Here is a 24,793-nt window from a genome sequence, read left to right on the forward strand (position 1 = left end):
CCCCCACCCCACCCCTCTTGAGGGCTCTCCCATCTCTGTGGATGTCTGTTTCATAGTTTGTGTGTAATTCAGTACGGGCATCGGCGCGCTTATGTGCAAGCCTCCGTAACTATCTAAGACTGTATGTGTGAATACAAGTACCTTTTGTGTGTGTGTGGTGTGTGTGTATCTGAGCTTTGTGTGTTGTGCATTTGTGTCTATGCTTACATATCTATGTCTAGATGAGAGGTCTTCAAATGTTTTTGCTCAAAGGCTCCTTAGGCAAAACGTTTTGAAGCCAGGCCTCCCTCCAAAACTTTATGGTAAGGACTGAAGAAGTTGGAAGGGCCGGGCTGAGCACCCTGGGTACACTGTACTATTCCAGCCATGGCATGGGCAGGGCTCATGAAATCATGTCACGGGTACTTTTTCTGTACCTCATAATCTACACTAAATGCAAGACTTGTAACAGAGCAAATTCATAAATATAAAAAGAAACTAACCAGAACGTACCCTCACACTCCTGGACCCCTATGCAACAGCAACTACTGCACTAATGATAGCTGTAGCACTGACCTGCAGGCTGCCTTCTCTGCCTTTTGCACTCCTTCCATACCATGACTGATTATCACTCAAATCTTAAACTCAAATCTCTCTTCCAGAGAAAATTACCTCACATGTGTTGCCCCCTCTTTGCAACATAGGTGCCCTCAGTCTTAATGCACGGAAAATGGGATCTCATGCTTCTTTTGAAAAGTAAGGCAGTGATAATTGTGATACAGTGGGCCCTCTTACCCTTGGGCCCCAAAGCCACTGCACCTGCACCTGCTTCACTTAAGATCATTATTGTCTTGCAAAGTGAGCTATCTCCTCTGCCCTTTATTGTCCCCATCTTGCCCCATTACTCCCCCTTTTACTGCCATCTCTCTGAGACCCAAAGTAGGTCTCCTCTGCTTACATTTTCCACTTCCATAAGCACTGCTTCGAGGTCCAAAGCAACACTATCACAGAAAGAGTGCACTGGGTCCTAGTGAAAGATTGGAGGATAGTAAAACAGCCTTTGCTGTTATTTACTTGGCCTCTCACATGGCCTCTAAAATAATGCCTCACAACCCTGGGCCCCAGTGTCACTGCGCCTTCAGCACCAATAATATCTATAGTCCTGTGAGGTAGATGGTCTCCTCTGCTCATTACACTGGGTATTACTCCTGGGCCTGAGGGCCAAACTAGGTTGTCTACCAGTGGTGGCTGCCAATGAATGGGGCTGGCGGTGCAGGATGGGGTGCGACAAGACAGGGGTGGAGGGGAGGTTACAAAAATAAAAAAAATAAAAAATAAACACTTACCTTCGAGGGGAGACACATTTGTCTCCCCTCTGTCCTCGTCCTCTACCCAGGTGCACACAGGCTCCCAGCCATTCACAACTCTCCTGTCACCAGCATGATATCAGCGTCATGATTGGTCTGAGCCGCCTGCTTCACCGCTCAGTCTGGGAGTGGGAGCCTGTGATGTTCCCCACTCGAATGTGCAATACAGCCGGGTAGAGCACATGCAAAGTGCGAATGTCTGTTTGGCCAGCCCAACACGGCTGGCCAAGCAGACATGTGCACTTATTGTGGCGCATAGCTCTCCTCCAACCCCCTCTCTACAGCCCAGCTCTGCCCCTTCTCCCAGAAAAAATAAAATGATAATTACGTAGCATATGTGTTTATCATTTTATTTTTACTTTTTAAAAAATCCAGCGGGTTGACGCTCCTCTGCCGTAGCGGAGAAGCCGCCCCGGCTGCCTACCCTGTTGTGTACAAAAAATACTAAATTTCTCTCCCCTGTTGCTTGGGGACTGCAAACAATTCCCCTTTTTACACATAATTGCAATAGCCGTCACACCTCTGGCCTTAGTCCTACTGAACCTGCTGACTAATAGTAGTGCTGATTCAGAAAAAAAGTGAACTCCTGTACCCTACCCATTCCCAGGAAGCTATCTCTGTCCATTTATAAACAAAAAACCTATATAGCGCTCCTTTGGGCCATCTCTGTGTCGCTATCTATGGATGTTGCTCCCTTCCTATTTCTCCTGGGCCATCTCTCAAAGGCCCAGCAGTCCAGACAATCAATGGTCTGCATTTGAATGCAATCCTGCTGGCCTCTTCCCTGCCATCTATAGTGCATTCTTTTAATGAACACTTCTAACAATGTCTGCATTAGGTACTGTATTACTAAAGGAAAATGTTACTTACCCAGTAAGCATCTTTTTGTGGCATGTAGTGCTGTGCATACTTCCGCCATCTAGTGTTGGTTCCAGAACATTACAGGTTGTTTTTGTTCGGAAAAGTCCTTCAAGTCACAAGGGGTAGTGACACCTCCTCTTGCTGGTATTGCGCATGGTCCTGGACTCCATCTTCAGATTGTTTTCCCGCAGGCGGTTGTTAATGGAGTGTACTGTAAATATGTGCAATTTATACTGACAATGCGTGTAAGACTAAGATTACAGCAACAACCACAGGTGTCCGGGGAGGCGGTTGGGCATGCGAACCAACATCATTACATGCCACAAACAGATGCTTACTGGGTATGTAACATGTTCCATTTGAAGGCATGAGTGGCTGTAGATACACATGCTTTGCATGGATTATAAAACAGTGCCTACCCATAAGCAGTGGCTAACGTGTAGGTTTTGCGGTGTTTTGAAAAAGAGTACGTAGCACTGCCTGACCTACATTAGCTTGTTAGCATGCGAAAACATTCACGCAGTAGTGTTTGGTGAAGGTGTGAGGTGTTGAGCATGTAGCGGCTTTGTAGATGTCAGCTATGGGTAAGTTACCTAGAAAAGCCATGGATGCACCTTTTTTACATGTTGAGTGTGCTCTAGGGGCAATAGATAGTGGTCTCTTAGCTTTTGCATAACAACTTTGTATACATCCTACAATTAATCTTGTAAATACTTGATTTAGTAATAGGTGGAGAAAAAGAACTGAATAGTTATTTTGTCTTTCAAAATGTTTTAGTTCTATCAGTATAGAACATAAGTGCTCTCTTCACGTCTAACGTGTGAAGGGCTCTTTAAGCAACAGATTCAGGTTGTGAGAAGAAAACTGGCAATTCAAAGTCTGACTGAGATGAAATTGAGATATTACTTTTGGTATAAATTTTGGATTGGTACGAAAAACCAATTTGTCTTTATGTATTTGGACAAATGGTTCTTGTAATGTTAATGCCTGGAACTCAATAACACATCTTGACGAAGTGATCACAACTAGAAAAGCCACCTTCCATGAAAGAAAATGTAATGGACATAAATACAATGGTTCAAAAGGCGGACCCACAAGCCTAGTGAGTACAACGTTAATATTCCAGGAAGCCACTGAAGGTGATCTTGGTGGTATCAACCCTTTTAAGCCCTCCCATAAAAACTTTTATGACAGGGATTCTGAAAAGAGAAGATCTTTGTCTGTTCTGGAGATACACAGCAATCCCTGCTAGATGCAACCTTATAGAAGTATATGCCAAGTCTGCTGTTTGCAAGTGTAGAAGATACAAACTAATATTTTGTACAGACACCTGCAAGAGGTACCACTTTTTAGAAATACAAAAGTGAACAAAGCGTTTCCATTTTGCCGCATAGCATGCCCTTGTTGTTGGTCTGTGTGCTTCTTTAAGGATGTCCATACATTCTTGAGGTAGATTCAGATATCCAAAGTCTATGACTTCAGGAAGTAAATTGCAAGATTCAACTCCTGGGGGTTTGGGTGCCTGACTTGTCCCTTATTCTGAGTGAGAAGGTCCAGGCTGAGGGGAAGTTTTCCGTGAGGTACTACTGATAGATACAGTAGAGTGGTGAACCATGGTTGTCTTGCCAATGTGGGTGTCACTAGAATCAGTGTGAGTGAAGTTTGTTTGAGTTTCCAAACCACATACGGAAGGAGAGGGAGAGGTGGAAAAGCGTAGGCGAATATTCTTGACCAGTTCATCCATAGAACGTTGCCCAGAGAATGAGTGTGTGGGTACCTAGAGGCGCAGTTTGTGAATTTTGCATTTTCCTGGGTTGCGAATAAGTGTACATCTGGAAACCCCCATCTTTGAAAGTAAGGATTCAGGACTCTGGGGTGGAGTTCCCACTCAAGGACTGACTTGTTGCACCATCCTGCTGAGGAAGTCAGCAAAGTTGTTGTGTGAACCCGGAAGGTGTTCCTCTAGCAGGCAGATCTTGTGCTGAAAAGCCCAAACCCAAATTGTCTGTGCAAGGCGAGACTGCTGCAACAAGTGCACCACCCCCCGTTTTTGTAGGTAGAACATGGTTGTCAAGTTTTCCGTACAAATAGGAACTATTTTGTTGACCAAATGTATCACAAAAACTTTGAGTGCTAGATGGACAGCTATTAATTCTAGATAGTTGATATGCATCATTTTGTGTGTCTGATTCCAAAGACCCTGTGTTGTAAGGTTTCGGAAATGAGCACCACATCCCGTTTGGGAAGCATCCATTGTGAGAATGGCTGGTGGAACAGGGTCCAGGAAAGGCCACTCTTTCAAAAGGTTGGTTTTGTTCACCATTGCAGGGATGGAAAGGTGCAGTTGTCTACCAACACTGGATCCCCCAATTGACCCTGTGCATGAAACCATTCGCGTGATAGATGTTCCTGCAATGGGTGCATATGAAGACGTGCTTGTGGCACTATTGCAATGCAAGAGACTATCATTCCCAGAAGTTTCATTATTAGCTTCACTGGAACCCATATATTTGTGCTGAAGTGAAGACTTGGTACTTGAAAATTCTGAATTCTATGTGGATTTGGATAAGCTATGCCAAGCTGTGTACTGATTACTGCCCCAAGGTAGGGCTGTATCCCAAATGGGGTGAGATGCGATTTCTGAAAACTGATTGTGAACCCTAACCAGTGAAGTAATTCTATTGTGGTTTAATATGAGTGAGACACCGATCGTGAGAGCCGGCTTTGAAAAGCCAGTGGTCTAGGTAAGGATAGACATGAATCTTCTGTCTGCGAAGGTGGGCTGCAACCACCGCAAGACACTTTGTGAACACTCTTGGTGCTGTGGTGACCCCGAATGGCATCACTTTGAATTGATGGTGCTGGCCTTGTAAGGCAAATCTGAGAAACTTGTGATAAGATGGGTGGATAGGGATATGGAAGTAGGCATCTTTTAGATCCAGTGCTGATAGGACATCTTGTTTCTGAAGCAGGGTAATACATCTTGAAGAGTGACCATGTGAAAATGTTCTGATATTATGTAATGATTTAAGGGCCTGAGATGCAGAATGGATATGAAAATAAAGGGAATACACTCATGTTCCTTGATGCTGAATAGGAACTGGCTCTATTGTTCTTTTTGCAAGCAGTGATTGAACCTCCTATTTGAGGAGGGTGATGGGATCTTGTGAGAGATTGTAAGAGTGAGGTGGAATATTTGGAGGTGAAGAACTGAGCTCCAGACAATAACCATGTAGGATAATATCCAACACCCATTGATCTCTTGTGATGTACTGGCAGTTTTGATAGAAGAACTGAAGGCACCCTCCTACAGGTGTTTGGAGGGGAGCTGAAGAAAGTCACTGCTTGGTGGCAGTGGCAGATGCTCGAGGGAAAGTTGTTTTGTCTCTACCTCTAGCATTGCTTCCTTTATAGGAGCCTCTAAAGAAACTTCTACGTGAGGATGTATGTGTCTGACCTCTATTGTAAGTGGATGATGACTTGGCTGAGGAAGATTTAGAAGCCGTTCTGTGCTGCGACCTGCAAACTCTCCCCTGTGAACTGGGAAGTTGGAGTGCACCCATAGATTTTCCCGCCTCATTATCCTTTTTCATTTTCTCCAGGGCCTGGGTCCCAAAGAGGTGTTGTTTGTCGCAAGGGACAGTTAAATTTTTTTGCTGCACTTCTGGTTTAAAACCAGAGATAAGTAGAAAATGCATGTTGGGATAGTAAGACACTAGTGTTGATACCTCTGGCTGCATTGTCAGCTGAATCTAATGCACAGCATATGGAGCTATTCAACATGAGCTGCCCCTCATTAACAATTTTTTGCCCCTCTTTCTATGTTCCTCTGGGAGGTATTGGAGCAATTGATCCATTTCATCTCAGTGGGCCCTATTGTTCCTTGCTAGGAGTCCCTGTGTATTACTGATTCTCCAGTGGTTTGCTGCTTGAGCAGCTACACCTTTGCCTGATGCATCAGTGAGGTTAGACTCCTTGTCACGAGGATGTACATCTTGTGCGGCTTGGGAGTTGACTATTTTCCTAGCATTAGTTAAGGCTATAGAGTCTGCTGGGATGTGACTCTTAATACACAGGGTATAAGGGAGAGACCTTATATTTATTTTCCACCCTCGGAGTAATAACTCAAGCCCTAGCTGGATCTTGGAACATGTCTTCTGCATTTCTAAACATTCCCTTAAGCATTTGGAGATACTGGGCATTTTCTATGAGATGATGTAAGTGTCTCAAAATGGAAATCTTCCTCTATAGGGTCATTATGCAGGGGTACCTGATGGTAAGCTGCAGCCCTTCCCACTAATTCATGGAAAGAAGTAGTGTCATCAGGTGGTGAAGGGCTAGCAGAGCATACCTCATCATCTATATCTGTGTATGTATCAACATCATATTGACACCCGAGATCTGTGTCTGTGTGTAACTGATCTAACTCATCTCCAGCATCCTGTGTAATGTGTGGAGAATGAGGTGACCCTTGTGATGAAAACTCCAAGGGATCACCATGCAATTGCTGCAGAGATGGAGAACATGGTGGAAGCGTGGTGGTTGGTGGAGGAGATGAAGAGGGCTGGAGAGCTTATTGTATGTCCTTATCAGCCCTCCTTTGCTTGACTGGAGGTGCAGAATGGTCCATAGCTTCCTCAAATGAAAGCTGTCTTTTAGAAGGACTGGAGATAGCAGTTTTAACCAACACCCTTCCTGTTTTAGGCTGGAAAGGCAGCCGAGATTGCTTGCCTTGGAGCTGGTGCTTCATTTTATGGAGGATGGGCTCCGGTAGCGATTTTGGTTCCAAACTTTTTTTGGACTCAAGTTTTTGCGGTTTCGAAGCAGATAGATTCGGTGCCAAAGTCGTCGGAGCTGAGGCAAGAGGTCTTTTCGGTGCAGAAAGAGCTGAATGGGAGGTGGAAGGTTTCTGTGCCAAGATGGATGGTGTTCGTCTCAGAGTGGAGGCAACCGTGTTTGGTTTAGGTTTCAGCGCTGAGCAAAAAGGCGGGGCATCCAAAAGGTTTTCTGATACCTGCCATGGCTGAAATGCAGTGGTGGCTCAAGAGTTTTAGCTTCCAAGGTGGTATGTTTTTTGGTTGGAGCAGGGGTGATTTACTCACAGTTTGTTGACCCGGGGGAACTTCCTTCATCTCCAGTGTGACTTTGGTTTCGGAGTCCGATTGTTGTATGGAGAATGCCTCCTACTTTGCAGCTGAGGCCTCCTGGATCTCCTGCTCTATGTCCGACATGTTGTCCTCAATACTGGCAATGTCTGGTGTCTGATCTCTTTGCCAAGCTCTTCTATCGCGTAGAGGCTTTTTTGGGCTAAGGATTGACAGGCCTCACAATCCTCCTCTCGATGCTCTGGCGACAAGCAGAGGTTACAGAACTGATGTTGGTCGGGCCATGGAAATTTGGAATGGCACTTCGGATAGAAACAGAAGGCCTCGCGTTCATTCCATCAGACTTTCGTTCTCCAAAGATGTAGAGTGAAGAAAATGGCTGCCCGAAGGGCACGGCCTCAAGGGCCTGAATCATAAATTTGAATTCTTTGAAGATTTCTTCAGTCCCAGATCAAAATAGATAAACAATACTGCGATCTGAAACACTACCAACAGGTTTGGAGGGGGTTTCTGGAATGGAAGAGGCTTATTACGATCTTGAACTGGAGCTTTGAAGAAATATGACCGGACCCGACAGGAGAAGAAAATAATCTGAAGATGGACTATGCGCATTACCAGCAAGAAGAGGAGTCACTACACCTCGTGACTCAAAATACTTTTTCAAACAAAAACAACTTTTAACCATCCGGACCCAACACTAGATGGAGGAAGTATGTAGAGCATGTGTATCTACACCACACGTGCCATCAAACATGTATTTTGAGAACACTTGTTTTATACTAAACACTAAATCATTTTGCGGTAAACCTTTCTTATACATGTGTAATACAATTTTAAAATGACTTACATACAGTGCTTTGTTTCACAGGCTTAGACCTCATAGCACTATAATTTCACAGGTCACCATTACTCATTGTGCCTATCAATTTAGTTTCTCTGTGGTCATACACGAAGACAACTGCAGTAATCGTAATAAGCGCTTGGGATTTCATAACGTAAAAGAGTGCATTCCCCACCAATTAGCTTACTTGTATTTATTTTTAAATTAAAGTGAGTGCATTATATTATATGCTGTTACATAAAAGCAAGAAAACAGCATAATAGATACAGAATATTTTACTCTATTGAGCCACATCTTTTACCCCACACTCATGGACCCTGCCACCATGCACACTTAGGATCACAGCTCTCATGCCTTTTCTATGCACTTCAACTGCAGTATGTAAATGAAGACAGCATGGAAACGCTCCTAATAAACAACGTCATGCTTCCAGGCCATCTTGATTTACAAGTACTTACAAAGGCATATTTGCCTCCCACCGTATAGAGCCATGGACCCTCAGAGGGCAAGCCACACAAGTTGTAGACCTTTGCTCTAGATGTATCGACGTGTATGAGTGTCTATGCGTCTGCACACGTCTGTATCAACTGCTTTGTGTTTATAGATGTGTCTGTATGTTCTCTAGGACTGTTTGTTTGTAGTGTGCTCAGGGCCAGTTTTGTACATTGACCACCCAGGCCTTTTGTGTAAACAACTGCTTGCTGGGCAGGTGTGGTACTCAAATATCGTTGTCAGAATATCATCTGTCATAAATATCATCTTCTAATTATCGTTTACAAAAGTATTGTTCCATTGGACTTAATAAAACAGATTCTGCACTCTGGGGGCTGATATTTTTTGTAAACAATATGTACATTCTGCACAATGCTTATGTCAGGCAACATTTCTGACAATTATATTCTAGCACAGCTGCTGAGGCGACGTGGCAACCCCCACTTGACCCTGGAGTGTTTTGCAGGTCTGGGGCAGCATGTACCTAAAGAAGGGGGAGTAGTGGGTGTCTGAAATGTATTAATGTTATGGCACCAAAATACACTGAGACATCCCTGCATGTGTTTAAGGCTATTGTAAGTGTTGAAATTTGGCTTGAATTTCTCTCTGCGTGTATTCGCTGGATTTGTTCATTTATATGTGTGCCTTTAAGACTGTTTATTATTAGGTATGTAACTCTGCGTGTTCCCTGCTGTCCATGTTTTTTTAGGTGTGTTTCTGAATGGATTTGTATGTGTTTGTGTGGTCATGCTATGTGTGTCTGTGGATCTTGGTTTGTGTGGAGGCCACTGAGATATTCCTTGTGACTCCTGTTCTTACTCTAAAATAAATTTCACTCCGGCCCTAAGGCATCACACTGCCTTCCTAATAGTAGAGCCCCCATGTTTGTCCACGCCCTCTATTGCTGCTCTCCAGTGGACCCAGGATTCCAGTATTGGCCTGATGACCTTGATGCATCCCCCACCCTCAATGCAGATGAGACAGACAGAGGTCCAACAGGGAGGATGTTCACATTGTGTTGCGTGTATGAACTAATAATCATAATCTTCTCAATGGTGGCAAGGAAGGGATACTTACTAATTAATATCTTCCCTCCCGACCGACTCAATAACTGCTGACGCCAGCCCTCAGGCTTCATTTGAGATCCACATTTCAAATCTTACCTCAATAGTGATCAATCTGATTCTGACAAAGCAGATCATTATTGATTAGCTTCTATGTGATTACAATAGTTCGAGGCATTTCTGGAGTAGAACCAAGCAGAACCAATGTAATCCAATCATTTGTGGCAGCTGTCTGTACTTCAGGTCTACACCAGCCCTACTCCTTTCATGCCACAACCCAAACCATTACAATGCCACGCTGCCACACCCCTCTGACAATGTATCAGAACCCTGATCTCTGCATCAGCATCAAAAACACTTCGAATCACAGAACTGCTCTCCAAGCCAATCCTTACTTCGACCAGAAAAAACCCTGGCTCTAAAGTCCTTATATACCCTGCCGATGGGCCTCAATCCTGAACCGTGCTGGTAGCGCCCCTGCTATAACAGCACTGGTCACCACCAATATCTTGATGCTTGCTGCTTGAGTCTTAATGGGAGTACCCCTAGCTGGCTTCCATACGTGGATTCCCACATAGCACTGCCTGTGCAGCTGCATGTTAGCCTGCATTGCCTTGTAATATGCAAATGCCACCCACATCCCGATAGATGACATTCAACACTGGTTGATGTTCCATGCTGGGCTAAGCGACAGCTGGCTCGCTTCACAATGGTCCTTCATTGCAATGGAGTCTCGGCCACTTCTGGTACAGAACCAGAACCCACTCCTCTACCAAATTTGACTTCCCACCTGTTATTGTTCTTCAGCTTGATGTGCTCGGTGGGCTCTAGCGTCTGACCATTCTTCAACCACACAATCTGAGGCGGCGGCTCCCCCTGGGCCAGGCAGGTGAAGATGGCGGTGGTCCCCACAGGCCGGGATATGGACTGAGGGTGTTGCACAAACTCCGCAGGGGCTGCAAAGAAAACAAAAACAATCTGGGATTACATATAGCATAAGCACCAGTAGCTTTCAATTTTGCTCTTTGGTCATTGCCTTAATTGACTTTGTTATCATATTCTTATAAGGATATGTGCTTATATTTAAAATGGGCCCTGGTGCAGTTAGAAGTTACAGGGTACTGTTGTTTACCATTGGTGCTCCAGGGTCACAATGCAGTTGCACGTCAATCTTATAATCAAGTTACTCCATTAGGCACTTGATTCTTCAGTCTCAAAATATCCAGTTCATAAATGGGTATTTAACAAATTGAAAAGTACGAAGATTGTGATTGCTGACAGAAGAGGGGAGCCATATATAAATATGATTCAGGCACCTTTGCATCAAGGTCCTTCCCTCACTCAGCCCCCAAAACTGCCTTGTAGGTCATTGAAGTTTGCAAGACTCACACTTCCCAAATCTGGATTTGTGCCTCCCCCCCCCCCCACATCACATTCTTTGTTGATAGAAAGCACTGTGAGTTATTTGAACTTCAAGTTGCACGCTATATTAATAGCTGAAAGGGAAACTACAGCATACAGCGTGCAAGGTTCCGGCGAAAACGGAGAGGTTTGTAACCCAATGTGTTTAACACAGTAGTACGTCTGTAGGCTCCAGAGCCCTGGGTTCCGAAGTGAGAAAGGTATGGGTCTCTGGCACTTAAGAGCCTGAGGTGACTTGAAGCAGTAGGGTTTGGCAACCTACGAGGCCAGGTGAGGAGGGGTTCAAATCTCTTGAGTCCACGGGTCTGAGACAGGAAAGGTGCACAGCTCTGGGACCCAGGCGGCTGAGTCAGAGAAAGGCATTAAGACTCCTGGAATGGGGAGGGGAATGGGCAGGGGTGGCTCCTTCGCTATGGCGAAGGAGCGTCACCCCAGTGGCTGTGCCAGAAGCAGAAAAATAAAACAATAGTTTTCTATTGTTTTAATTTTCTGCTTCTGGCACAGCAGTGCAGGGAGGGGTGGGGCTGGGCCACAGGAGTTGGACGTGGGGAGGAGGAGAGAGTGCACATGTGTGTTTTGCCGGCCGTCTCAGGCCGGCCAAACACACATGCGCACTTAGATTTTTCCAGAGCCGGGCTGGAGAAACAGCACTGACCCCAGGCTTGTGTTTGTGTGGCACTCACACCAATCCTGACGCTGCTCACATGCTATGTTTAGCATGTAAGCAGCGCCAGGATTGCTGGGGAGCCTGTGCTAGTGTCAAACGATGCTGCAGCATCCATGAAGGTAAGTTTAATTTATTTTATTTTATTTTTTTCTCCCTTCATTTCTGCCCCTCCTTTCCCTTCCCTTGTTATTTGCGGCAGCGGCCGCTGGGGATGGGATTGGGTTTAAACGCCACAGCCCTGAGACTTGGCATCTGGGAGAATAGAATTAGGGAGGTGTCTGGCACGCTATATCCCAGTGGCCTGGAGTTTGAAGAGGCAAGTGGCTCTGGCATCCAGATGGTTGAGATGAAGTAGACCCTTTACCTCAGGCGCACAGGGGGATAAGGTCGGGAGGGACATGGAAGTCTGGTGAGGATTGGTCTGCTCTCTAAAAAACAAGCATCCATGGTCTTAAAATGGGGCGTACACATAACTCAAGCAGATCCATTGATAAATATAAAAACTTACAAATATAGACTATGAAAATCAAATCTCAAAAATGTACATTGCAAAATAAAATCCATACAAAAATATCTATCTGCGAAAAAACTTGCCCCAGAGAAACACACTTCATATTTATTACAGGACTAGGTCAAATTGATATTCTCAATCCAGACCTAGCATACTTGAGGTAACTGTTTAATGACAGGATTGAGTGCAAGTTACATTTGTTAGGTAAATATTTTTGTATGGTTTGTATTTTTGTGACACCTATTTTCATTTGTATTTTTATACGCTATATTTTCGCATGCTTCTTTTCAGGTGCTATCCAGTCATGGTGGTTAAGGACATGGAAAGGTGTATGTTAATCTGTCACCCAAGGTACCGAGGTCCTGCGTTTCAAGTGTAAAGCAGGCCTTGGCTGGAATAGTACAGGGTACCCAGGGTGCCAGGATGGGTCGGGTGCATATAGGGTTCTGATGCCAACGGTCGAGGTGGAGGGAGATGCTCAGAGGTACACTTGCTTCTGACACACAGAGACGCCCTAGCCATAGAGGAAAGGGAGAAGGTACCCCAACTCCTAGGGGCATAATGTGGGGAGAAAAGTGAGGCTCCAGTGACTACGGGCAAGGTTGGTAGAATGGTGCTGTAGTGCTCAAGGGGCCAAGATAAGTAAGCCACAGAACCCAAAAAGCTGAAGTGAGGAGGGTCACAGGGATGGAGCAATCAGTTGCCTTGGGTTGTGCCTCCCAAGGGGGGGAACTGGATTCAGCTGCCTGTTGCTATGAGGACATAAGACTCTTGTGCAAAGATTGGTTTGCTGAAGGGAAAATGGATATAGGGCTCCTGCACCCAAGGTGCAAGGGTGTGGAAGGCTATGGTAACAGTCAGGGCCAGAAAAAACCCTGATGTGCTAAGGCTTGTTTCAGGGACCTTCACTCCTGCGGCGAGGGAGGTGTTTGTGGAGCTTACCCTTGTGTAAAGGGTGGCATCGAGGTCACTCACTCCAATATTGATGATGATTTTTCCTTTGTTGAAGGCCACAGATACGTGTATGTCACGAGGGGTCTGATGTAGGGACTGGCAGAAGTGCACTCTATCACAAAGGTGACAGATATCCCTTCCGCCTTATTACAAGTGCATTATATCCTAATGCACTTGTAACAAGGCCGACAGGATATCGTACTCATCGGTCAAACTCTAAATGAGGTCACAGATCCATCTATTTAAATAATAATAATCCACTTCTAGTTGCCAGTTTGTTGGATTCATCGCACAAAGAAAAAATGTGCTATGGCCACCCATCTCAGCACTACTACTGACCTTGGAAAACCATCATGTGATTCACAACTGTGACTTTCGTTGTTGCTTACAGGTTCACAGCGAGTAGCCTACTAACCTAGCTCACTGATGGATAGCAGGAGGCAGAAGAAACGATGGGCTTTTTCATTTCCTCTGACATGGCTGTGTGCAGACAGTTGCCAGGTTCCAGTGCTTCTGGTCCTTGGCCTTTCAAGCAGCCTTGTCACAGGGAGAAAAATTACTTTCGTGCTTGAGCAACTAAGCTCCTGCCTGCAATCCACAAGCGTGCAGTAAATCTGCTAAGGACCCAAGGCAGCCCTCGATGGAGTGCTTCGCCCTCTCCAGCACAGCCGTCCAGGGGAGTATCCTAGTCAATGCTGTTAGTGTGGTTGTGAATCTGAAATTCCCTAACGAGCAACGTGGTGAAGCCAACAAAGGACAGGAGACATAGTGGGATGGTTATGAAAGAGGTTAATGGCATTATTTTACAGTTATTGGGAAAATATCTATATATAGCCATCACCACAGTACTTTGTAAGAGTGGTATATAATGGCATAATGGCACCAGGAGTTATTATTGGTACGGGACAATGGTCCCCATTACGACTTGGGCGGTCTTACTAGACGACCGCCAAAGCCGCGGGCGCCACTATACCGCCGGTGCTGGCAGTATATGTGGCTCACTATTATGACTTTTCCGCTGGGCCAGCAGGCGGTAACAGTGTTTCCGTCTGCTGGCCCAGCGGAAAAGTCACATCAACATTGTAGCCGGCTCATAATAGAGCCGGCGGCAATGTTGATGTACAGCAGGTGCAGCAGCACCCGTCGCGCATTTCGCTGCCCGAAATGCACGATGGGGCTGTGCCTGGGGGCCCCTGTACTGCCCATGCCAAACGCATGGGCAGTGCAGTGCAGGAGCCCCCAGTGGCACCCCGAGTCCCCCTTACCGCCAGCCTTTCCATGGCGTTGTTTACCACCATGGAAAGGCTGGCAGTTGGGGATTATGACCGCCAGGCGGAAGCCTGGAGGTATGTTGGAGGTGCCGGCGGTATGGCCGTGGCTAATGTGCCACAGTCATAATACGCTGGCGGAATACCACCAGCCTGTTGGCGGTGTTACCGCCAGCTTACCGCTGGCGGCCAGGGTCGTAATGAGGCCCAATGTGTCAGTATAGCTTGATCTTAGTGTGCCGGTGAGTTAGTAATGACCAATCAGCTAGGTGGATTAAAGTCTTTTTCTATGAATGAGGGTGCCAGGAGTGGGCTGTAAAGTGTACTGTTTCTGCAGGTGTTCTGCTGCAGGATGTTTGGTTATCCTGTGGTAGTGAGGGATAAGGAGAGGCATACAATATGTGTAGTCGTAAATGCGTAGATCACACATAAGTCTCGTGAGCCATCAGGCTCAATTGCACTTCACGCCTCTCATCTCTGAAGTGGTGCTGGTAAGCTTCCAGGAAGGTTGAGAGGTATGAAAAGTTGCTCATACAGTGTGCAGAAACGGGGTTAATAGGCCCTTGCACAAGTTTTGTGAGTGTGTTGCCTGCATGGGAGAACTAATTGGTCAATCTCTCTCCTGATAACACCCACCCAACCCAGTATGATCCCTGGAGCTCACCATCATACACTAGAACACCAATACCCACTCTCAACAAACACTGAGTATCAAGTTCACCAGCAGAGGCAAAATATATAATAGCATCAAGCAACTTTCTCTTTTGGAGACAATCGACTGTTTTGGGAACAGGGGGTGATCACCCGCACACCGGAGAAAGCAGAGGATTTACAAACATCCTCCTGTAAACCACTACTACTTTTAAGTGAATGCATCCCTTGCCAACTATGATGTGGTTTGAGACCCGCACCCTTGCCCACACTTCAACAGCATAATATATCCCATAGGAAAAGGACGATCGACCCCCTCTCCCCCTCCCCCCCGCAGTGCTCCGACACGTAGGCAAGGACTGGCTACACTGGCGGCAGGCTTGCAGCTCATGCCATGGCAGAGCAACCAGGTGCTTTTCTGCCTCCATATGAAAGACAGAAGCAGGTCAGGCAAATAACCTGACGTGTTGTTACAAGAAACACGTTTTGTGTTATTTTACTAGACACCTCTTATATGGCACAAAACAAAACGTTTTGATACTTCTTGGAGTGTTTACTACCTCCCAACTATACCAAAGTTTTAAATCTCAGAAACATGAAACATTGGCAAAAACATTCAAGGATCCAGTTTATGCTCTGGCTGTTACATGCAGCGGTTTGCAGTGGATGCAAAACTCAGGAATTTTACCCAGACTTTAATTTATGACCCACAGATTACACAGGGATCTCTGCAACAAAAACATTTACGCACGGAGCTATCCTATTTGGCATGCATCTTTTTGAAATTACATTACAAGCATTATTTGTGAGCAGGCAAATTCAATCTCCAAGTTTTTTTGGATGAATCAAATCTTTGACTAGAAATTACAGAGAACTCTGCCTCCAGCAAGTGTGTTACCCACCAGAGTTATCGCGCAACAAGAGCCCGCTTATTTTACAGCATGAAGTAATCCTTCAAAAACCAATGATTCATATAGCGGCCTCTGAATAAAGATGTACCAGTCCGAAGGTGAGATCAGGCTCACCAATGTAGCATTGGGATTATACATCTAGCCAGCATTGCCATCCAGACCCCATCGCCTTTACAAGAACATTTGCAGATGGATGACACCTGAGGTAAACCATGCAGACTACTGTTTTGTTACATACAGGTAATCTTCATTACCCCGATTAAGGTCCTCCTCGTCCCAGTCATTACATCATTGAGGCGATCCCGCATCCTGAAATGCATCTAGCATGCTAGTCCCTTTTTTAATGTTATTATAAAAGTCCCTTCCACCCTCTGCCATGCCTGCTAGTAACAAGACCAGGCACACCAACAGCAGAAGGGAGGGAGGGGACATAAATGGGATGAGGAGGACCTTAATCAGGGTAATGAAAATTACCGGTAAGTAAGAAAACATTACCCCCTCATTGGACCTCCTCGTCCCAGTCATTACATCAGTGAGTATGTCACAAGCCAAAATATAAGAAAAAAGCATGATACCAAAGATTTGTGCCCAACCCAAAGTTTAATGAAAACAACTCAAAACGAAGCTGATTTCATAATCCCAACAAAAAAATTGTCCATGGAAGCATCCAACATTTCAAGACACTAAAGCTTGATAAAAGTATGATAAGACTCCCAGGTAGAAGTCCTTCCAGGATAGAAACGTCTGTTACCTCAGCTCAGGAAGTGGACACAGATCGAGTAGAGTGACTCTGATCCTGAGTCAGAGGAGCCATTCCCAGAGACTTACATGACTGGCACACTGCCAACCGCACACACCGACTGCTAGTGGAAGTAGACACCTTCTTCCCCTTGGCCACACACCAACTAGAGAAACATAGAGCCAGGGAAAGATTAAAGCATTGGATCTGCTGCAAATAAACATGAAGATCCCTCCGAACATCCAGAACAAAAGGAACCATGCGACCCTCGTCACCTAGGAAATCAGGAAGAACAACTTCCTGTTGCAAATTAAACTTAAAGGAAACTTTAGGGAGAAATGCTGGATCCAGCCTGAGTACCACCCTGCCCAGCAGAAATTGCAATCAGAGAAAAGAGATGAGCAGAGCACCCAATTCACCCAACCACCGAGCTGAGGCCAACAGAAAGGCCAGCTTGGCAGACAACCACAAAGAATCTCCTCCCAGCAAGGGCTCAAAAGGGGACAAGTAAAGGCCCTTAAGGACAGTCAGCAAATCCCAGGAAAGAACAATTACTGGAGACACTGGTCGATGAAGTCTAAAACTATGTAACAACTGAACCACCAGAGGGGGCACACCAACTAGAGAATCCCCCGAACCTCTACAGGCAAAAATAGCATCCCACTGAGTTGTACAAAGTAGAGGGAGAAAGGTTCTTCAAAAAACATCCCTGAGAAACTCAAGAATCTTTACTGGATCCCCAGTAACAGGATCCACCCCCTGGGAGGCATACCATTTGACCCCAGTGCTTATTATACGATTTAAGAGTTGAATATCGTGCCACCAAGGAAGAACAACCCAAAGATTCCTAAGTCAAACATTCAATGGCCAAACCGTCAGTTTCAGTTGACGGAGACAGGGCAAGGACAGGTGCGGGAACTGAAACGGGGACAGAATCACGGGGAGCCAGAGAAACCTGGTCTTGGACTATCTCAGCAACTGGGTAGGGTGACCAGATGTCCCGGATTTCCCAGGACAGTCCCGGTTTTCAGTGGACTGTCTCATTGTCCGGACACTTTTGTTTATTTTAAATATATGTCCCAGTTTTTGGGAGAAAGGTAGGGTCATCCTGCAAAGAAGAAATTCAAGGTAAGCTTCCCTTTGCACAAGTGTCTGTTTCTGCTACACAGCACAGGAGGAGCCTTTTCCCAGCAGAGAGACAAACTGGGGAGGAGTGGGCAGGGGGACGCAGGGGAAAGTCCTGCCATTGCTAAAACGTATTCTTCTAAATGTGTGTGTATGTGTATATATGCACTTGTAAATGTGTGTGTGTGTATATATATATAAATATATGTGTATAGATTCATGCACACATTTACAAGATTTACAACAGTAGCGCACATATATATAAACAAACACACACATACATTTACAAGGCTACGCAAACAAGCATTTGCAATACAATAGGTCTCGCATATGATTGAGTTAGAGCTATTGGTGTTGTATATGCATAACTGGACTGTTCTTGCCACATATTTTGGTCAACCCTGCCACTTCATTTCAGTGGCCATGCATATAACTAAAGCACTTCCATTTAACTTCTTCCTCCATCTGCAGAAAAAATGAAAATATTGCTATTATTTGTTATATTTATTTATATTATAATTTGAGGTCTCCCCCAAACCTAGTGTGGGGAACTAGAGATGGCCTAGGCAGAAAGAGTACGTCATGCTGACCGTTTTGATGGAGGTTCCATTGTCCTAGGATACCCATATGGTTAGTTCTGGCCAAAAATGTTTTGTAAAAGAAATGCCCAGCAAAGCATTATGGGGTGAGTTTCCAAGTGCAGTGAATATTGTAGTATCTTGACTGTAATGCGCAGTACAGCCTCTACAGGGCACCAGAATAAAAATAGCATTTGTAAGAAACATGGTCATGTCACCATATAGTTAGCCCCTAGAGAGCATACCGACATGAAAACAGAATGGCAGAATTTAATGCAGTGTACCATATATTTAGCCCCTAGAGGGCATAGTGCCTTACACGTTTCCAGGCCTAGTAGGCCTACTGCAAAAATATTACAAACAATTCCCTTAAAAACACAAAGTACTCCCAGCCGTAAAACAAAAGTTCCAGCCATGAGAACTTAAAAAGACACTGAATGGTGGGAGAGGTTACTATTTTGGGGTCCCCCCAACTTAGTGTGGGGACCCAGAGATGACCTAGACAGAAAAACTGCATCGTGTTAAATTGTTTGATGGTGGTCCCATTGTCCTAAGACCACAACAGGCTGAGTTATGGGCCAAAATGTTTTGTAAAATAAATTCTCCGAATGATGGGGTGACTTTCCCGAGGGCAGTGAATATTGTAGGATCTGCTCTCCTGCTGTGCCAGGAGGGCCAGCTTGAGGATTTCTGTGCTTTTTCTGTTTAAAATGTGCCAGTTTATATATTTTTCAACTGCTAAACTTGTACATAAGTGGTACTCATGTAAAGCACTCCTCCGATCGAGTTTGCACTATGTGAAACTTCACGTACTTAAGTGGTACTCATGTAAAGCGTTACTCCGATCGCTATAAAAAACTCCCCCCCCAAAAAAAAGACCATACAGGCATGGAGCATGAAGCAGAGAGGCAAACGAAAAAAGAAAAAAGTAGTGCACCACACTAAGATATATGGCAAATCGTGCGATAATCCATGTAACAGGGTCAGTTCTCCAAGGCAGTAACAAAGCAGCCTCAAGGTGGGACAAATGTGAAGCATTTACCTACAAAATCAAGAGAATTTTGAAGGGCAGGCTAAGGAATGAATGAAAGTGATGGGCGTGAGATGGGCATAGTGAAAGCCCACAGAAGTAGATTACAACATGTTGAAGACAGCACATGCGCGCCGCCTAGGCTCGACCTAAAAACGGGACAGGCTAGATACAGAAGTAAGCCTAGAGTCTTAAGTCCTACTTTTATGTCTGACCTGACCCGGTTTTTGCTTCTGAAAATCTGGTTATCCTACAACAGGGGAAACCAAAGGCGGCAATAAGGAGAACAGACACCCTCTCCACCCGTATCTTCTGCGCACCCTCAGGAGGAGGCGAATCGAAGGGAAGACATACAGAAAACCCGAGGGCCAGGGGATCAACAGGGCATCCACCGCCCATGCCCGAGGACATACCACCTTGGAACAGAACAGAGGAAGGAGGGTATTGTGGGGAGAGGCAAAGAGGTCTAGACAAGGCTCCCTAAACTAAACACAAATGTCCCTGAACAGGGGTACTGACGGATGGTACAGAACAGACGTAAGCAGATGGCGACTCAGGCTATCTACATGAAAATTCAGATGACCCTGAATGTAGACAGCCCTTAAGGTGCTGAGGTGTTACTCAGCCCAGGAACAAATCAAGGAAGCCAGATGATACAGGGAGGCGCACTGCATTTCCCCCCAATGATACAAGCAACAGCGAGCAACCTGGTTGGCGGTGCGAACCAACAGGCTCGCCGTCTGTAGCTGAACCTGAAAGGATTGCACAGCCTGCCGAATGGCCACCAACTCCTGCCAATTCGAGGAGCAAGCACTGCCCTCCCAAGACCACAGGCCCTTTGCCTCCAATGACCCCAAAGTGGCGCCCCATAAACTGCCATTGGTTGTTAGCAACAGAGGGGCGGTAGCTGAAAACTGATCCCCTTCTCTAAGTTCAGAGTGTGGAGCCACCAACCCAAGTCCTGGATCAAAACAGGAGTAAGAGACAGCAGACTCCTGAAATCCACAAGTGAGGGATCCCAGTGGGAGGACAGATGGTTCATTAGAGATCTGAGATGCAGGCAAGCCCAGGGAACCACCGCCAAAGTAGCAGCCATCAACCCCTGGACCCTCAACCAAGTCAGAGCCGGGGCTAACTGTTGAGGCAAGCGGAGCAACAGGAAGTGTTGTAATGTCTCTCGGCCAGGCTGAGGGAGAAAAACTGCCTCCCTCTGAGTGTCGAAGAAGCCTCTGATAAACTGCAGCCGCTGGACAGGGACCAGATGAGACTTTGCAGTTTCAGTTTGAAGCCCTAATGCCGGAAAAAGGTCATGGTTGTTGCCACTGTCTGTAGAGCCTTAGGCAGTGAGGAAGCAGAAATCAAACAATCATCAATATAGGGAAACACTGAGAAACCCTGAAGCTGTAAAAAACCCACAGCCAGAGCCAATACCTTGACAAAAGTCTGCGGAGCACTGGAGAGGCCGAAGGGCGACACCTGGAACTGGAAATAAAAATAGGCATCTTCCACATCCAAGAGTAGACAAAAAATCACCTTGCTGGATGAGAGGAGTGATGGAGTGCAAGGTGGTCATCCGGAAAGGCTCCAGTTTCACTGTCCTGCTCAGAGCCTTTAAATCCAGAATTTGGATGGAAAGAACCATCAGGTTTGGGGACCAAGGAAAAGATTGAGTAGAAACCCAGACTCTTCTCCAGCTCTGGTACTCTGATGATAGCACCATTTGCAAGAAATTTCTCCACCCTTAACGGCGTGGCAGTACGCTTCAGAGCATTTCTTAACAATGGGGTATCCCAAAATTGACCTTGAGGATGAAGGCCCAGGAATGGAATCCGATACCCATGACTGATTACTGACAGAACCCACTGGTCAGAAATCAAACTGGACCACTGATCCAGGAACAGACGTAGCTGGCCCCCCACACAGGCATAGTCACTTCTGACCTGAGCCCTGAGACTGATGAGTTTGGGTAGGGATTTATTCAAGAATGCAGCCCCCTGACCCCAGGCCCATCCACCAAAGGGTTGAGAAGAGGATAGCATCCACTGGAAATGTTGTTTGTGGAAAAAAGACTTCTCTTTTGCACCGACTGCAACATAGCGTTCAACTTGTCCCCAAACAGCTTGGGACCCTTGAAAGGCAGTTTATGAACCAAAGCCTTCTGTACCGCATCCAGGCACTATGGCTTAGTCCAGAGAGACCTCCGACCAGCCACTGATGCCCCCACCAAGGAGGAAAAACCCCACAAGGTTTCAAAAGTGACATCAGGCAAAAACTGGGCCAGGAATTCCATCTGTGCCAAGATAGAAGTAGGATACCCCTGATCCTGAAGACAAACAGTTTTTCAAAATCCTTAATCAGAACCTGGGAGGCATTAGCAGAATAAGTATTGGCCCTGATTCCAACAATAGAATAAGTGTATACATGCTTAACGGCAGCCTCCATCTTCTTTTTGACTGGATGCAAAAGGGAAGCCTCCTCAGAAGACAAAGAGGAGGAAGAAGCCATAGAGGATAAAACTGAATTAACCTTTGGGACCTGCGGAAAATGTTCATCAAAATGCGCCAGAAAGCACAGAATCCCTTGTTTGTCAACATCCTTCCACTCCTTTGCCAGGATATACCTGGTGATATAATGCAAGGGCAAATCTTCCACCACAGAGGCACTGTACTGTGCATATAAGGCATCATCCATCAAAGACTTAGGCTCAAAACCGAGCATGTCTCGCATATGGGCCAGCATGTCTGAAAAAAACCTTGCCCTGGACATATTTGCCTTTATGGGATTTGTCAAAGTCCTCATAATTGATCCCATTTCTTTTTTTTGCCAACGCAGCCTGAACCGCAGAATTAATCAAATCCTGCAAATCAGTCCAGGAAATATGTAAAAGATCGTCCTCCTCCAACTATTGAACATGTTTCCTCTTGGAAACAGACTTGCCAGGCACAGGTACAGACTCCTCATCACCCATATCGAGACCTGAGTCAAGCAGGAAATGTACAACTTCTACTTCCTATTTATACTGTCCACTCAGCAACCAAGTCTCAATTCCCATGAGATCTTGAAGGCATAAAAGACAGCCCTATCACTTCCCCCGCAGCTACACACAAACAAGATACAGCCACAGAGGACAAGTGCTGCTGGAAACACCCAGCACCTGAACGGCCCTGCTCACAACCACACAGAACGCTCCTCACTCCAGCCAAGCACATGCGCAGGGAGTGTAGAACGAGAGGAGCAGGAATTGAAAACCGCGACCACAGCCTGACATTGCATGCGGTATGGGTAGTGGAGAAAAACAAATGCGAGCACAAGACACAGTAATACACAAATGGCACAAAGTAAAAAACACTCCTGTGAGCTCCGTATGGGAGCACAATTAACACGGAACCTCACAGCAGGTTCATGCGCCTGCCACTAGACAGGAAAACAAGAAGGCATGGCAGAGGGTGGGAGGGGCTTTTATAAGAACATTAAAAAAGGGACTAGCGTTCTAGATGCCTGTCAGGGGGAGGGATCGCCTCACTGATGTAATGACTGGGACATGGCCAGTGCTTAATTTGTAAATAAAAATGTGCCAGTGCCCAAAGCCCTCCTCTTCAACACGCAGCTGCCGCATTTAAATGTGCGAGCACGGAATTCTGAGGCAGCATAATCCTGAAGCCACCTCGGGCCCCTTTAATTCATTTAAAGCCACTCCCTGCCCCTTCAGCTCACTCTTGCAGCTTTCTACTTTCTCTCGTTGTGAAACTTTTTCGTTTTTCTCTTCCTCTGTCTTTCCCATATGTGTCTTTTGCTCGCCGTACATGCTTAAGACAGAACAACCACCAGCCCTGAAAAAATAAGTGCTGGTGCTCGGCACCGGAAACAACAAGCACAAATTAAGAACTGGACATGGTGGTCCTATGAGGGGATAATGATTCGGGGACTGACCTGATTAAAACCTGTTGACAACTTGTTTTGTCAGGTTATGATACCAAATGTACTCCTATGTAGGTTCTTGTGAGACAATGCCACATAAAACAGCCTGTACAAATGAAGGCTCTGGAAGGTTCCAGAAGAAACAGCAGTACAAACAGGCATTTGCAATGCAATGGGTCTCGCATTTGCTCGAATTAGAGTTATTAGCGTTGTAAACTCCTAACCGGACTTTTCTTGCCACATAAATTTAAAATTAAAAGTAAAACAGATTCACATAAGCAAACCGATTCAAAGCCCCATGGCCGCCATGAGCATCAGCGTGAAAAGACACATAAAAGGAAAAAGAAGTTCGCTTGCAGTCAAACTTATGGCAAAAGTGCAATTAGCCATGTAACAGGGGAGATGGCCAAGGCGGTAACAAAATGTCCCCAGGGAGGGACAAACGTAAACCATTTACCAATGTCATCAACGGATTTTTGAAGGGCAAGCCCATGAACAAGTGGTAGTGATGGGCGTGAGGTGGGCGTATTTAAAAGCCCAGATACATAGAACAAGTCGGAAAAGCGGCGCTTTGCCTATGATTTGGCACTGCAGGAAATGCCCCTCTCATGGATAATACCCTGCATCCCCCAGTGCACCATAACGAGCTGAATTATGTTTTGTATCCTCTACGGTGCCCCTTAAAAACAGCTGAGACACGGCCCTATTTCACCTCCAAAAATGTAATTACCGGTTAAGCAGGGGGGTAAAATTCTATTTTAAGCGATGTGCAAAAAAAGCCATTTCATATGCGCTGAAAAGCCATAACGCTAAGTAACGACCGCGCACTATTAATGCTCTTCCTTTTTAAATGCATTAATAGGTTTTGCTGTGATCACAGGGGAGTTATGGAACGGCAGCCCGTGCCTCCCGGAGGGAATTCATAATCCGAGCCACACTGCTGGCACCGCAGATTAACGCTGTACAAGGGGCTGGGCCAGTAATTTTCATTTCTATGAACTGTCAGGAGGCGCTAAACTCCCTTTCTTCTTGCTACCCACTCTTTGCCCCTACTCCACAGCCAACAGGCTGAATGGAATTGTTTAGAGGCTTCATGAAAATCATAATTACAGTTAACTTGGTAGTGTTTACAGCGCTTCGACGCTGCTTTTAGCAAGAAGTACTAAAAAGGTGGGGAAAACGACTGCTGCTACCACTACTATCGTTAACACCCCTACTCTTACGGCCTATTTAGGATCTTATCAGGGCTGGCTTTAGCACTGGTGCAACAGTCTTTTTTGGCCACCCACCCCATGACCACCTCCTTGGAG

The 24,793-nt window shown here is 45.7% G+C and overlaps 1 protein-coding gene across 2 annotated transcripts in view; it reads right to left on the bottom strand.

The window, feature by feature from the left end:
• Positions 1 to 24,793, bottom strand: part of IGDCC3 (immunoglobulin superfamily DCC subclass member 3) — a 319,513-nt gene that overhangs the window by 37,994 nt on the left and 256,726 nt on the right. For both annotated transcript variants that reach the window (XM_069222838.1, XM_069222837.1), the window contains exon 7: positions 10,500 to 10,665. In XM_069222838.1, the coding sequence (XP_069078939.1) occupies positions 10,500 to 10,665 (166 nt within the window). The remainder of the gene's footprint in view (positions 1 to 10,499; positions 10,666 to 24,793) is intronic.

Source organism: Pleurodeles waltl, chromosome 3_1 (assembly GCF_031143425.1).
Source record: "Pleurodeles waltl isolate 20211129_DDA chromosome 3_1, aPleWal1.hap1.20221129, whole genome shotgun sequence".
Lineage (NCBI taxonomy): Eukaryota > Metazoa > Chordata > Amphibia > Caudata > Salamandridae > Pleurodeles > Pleurodeles waltl.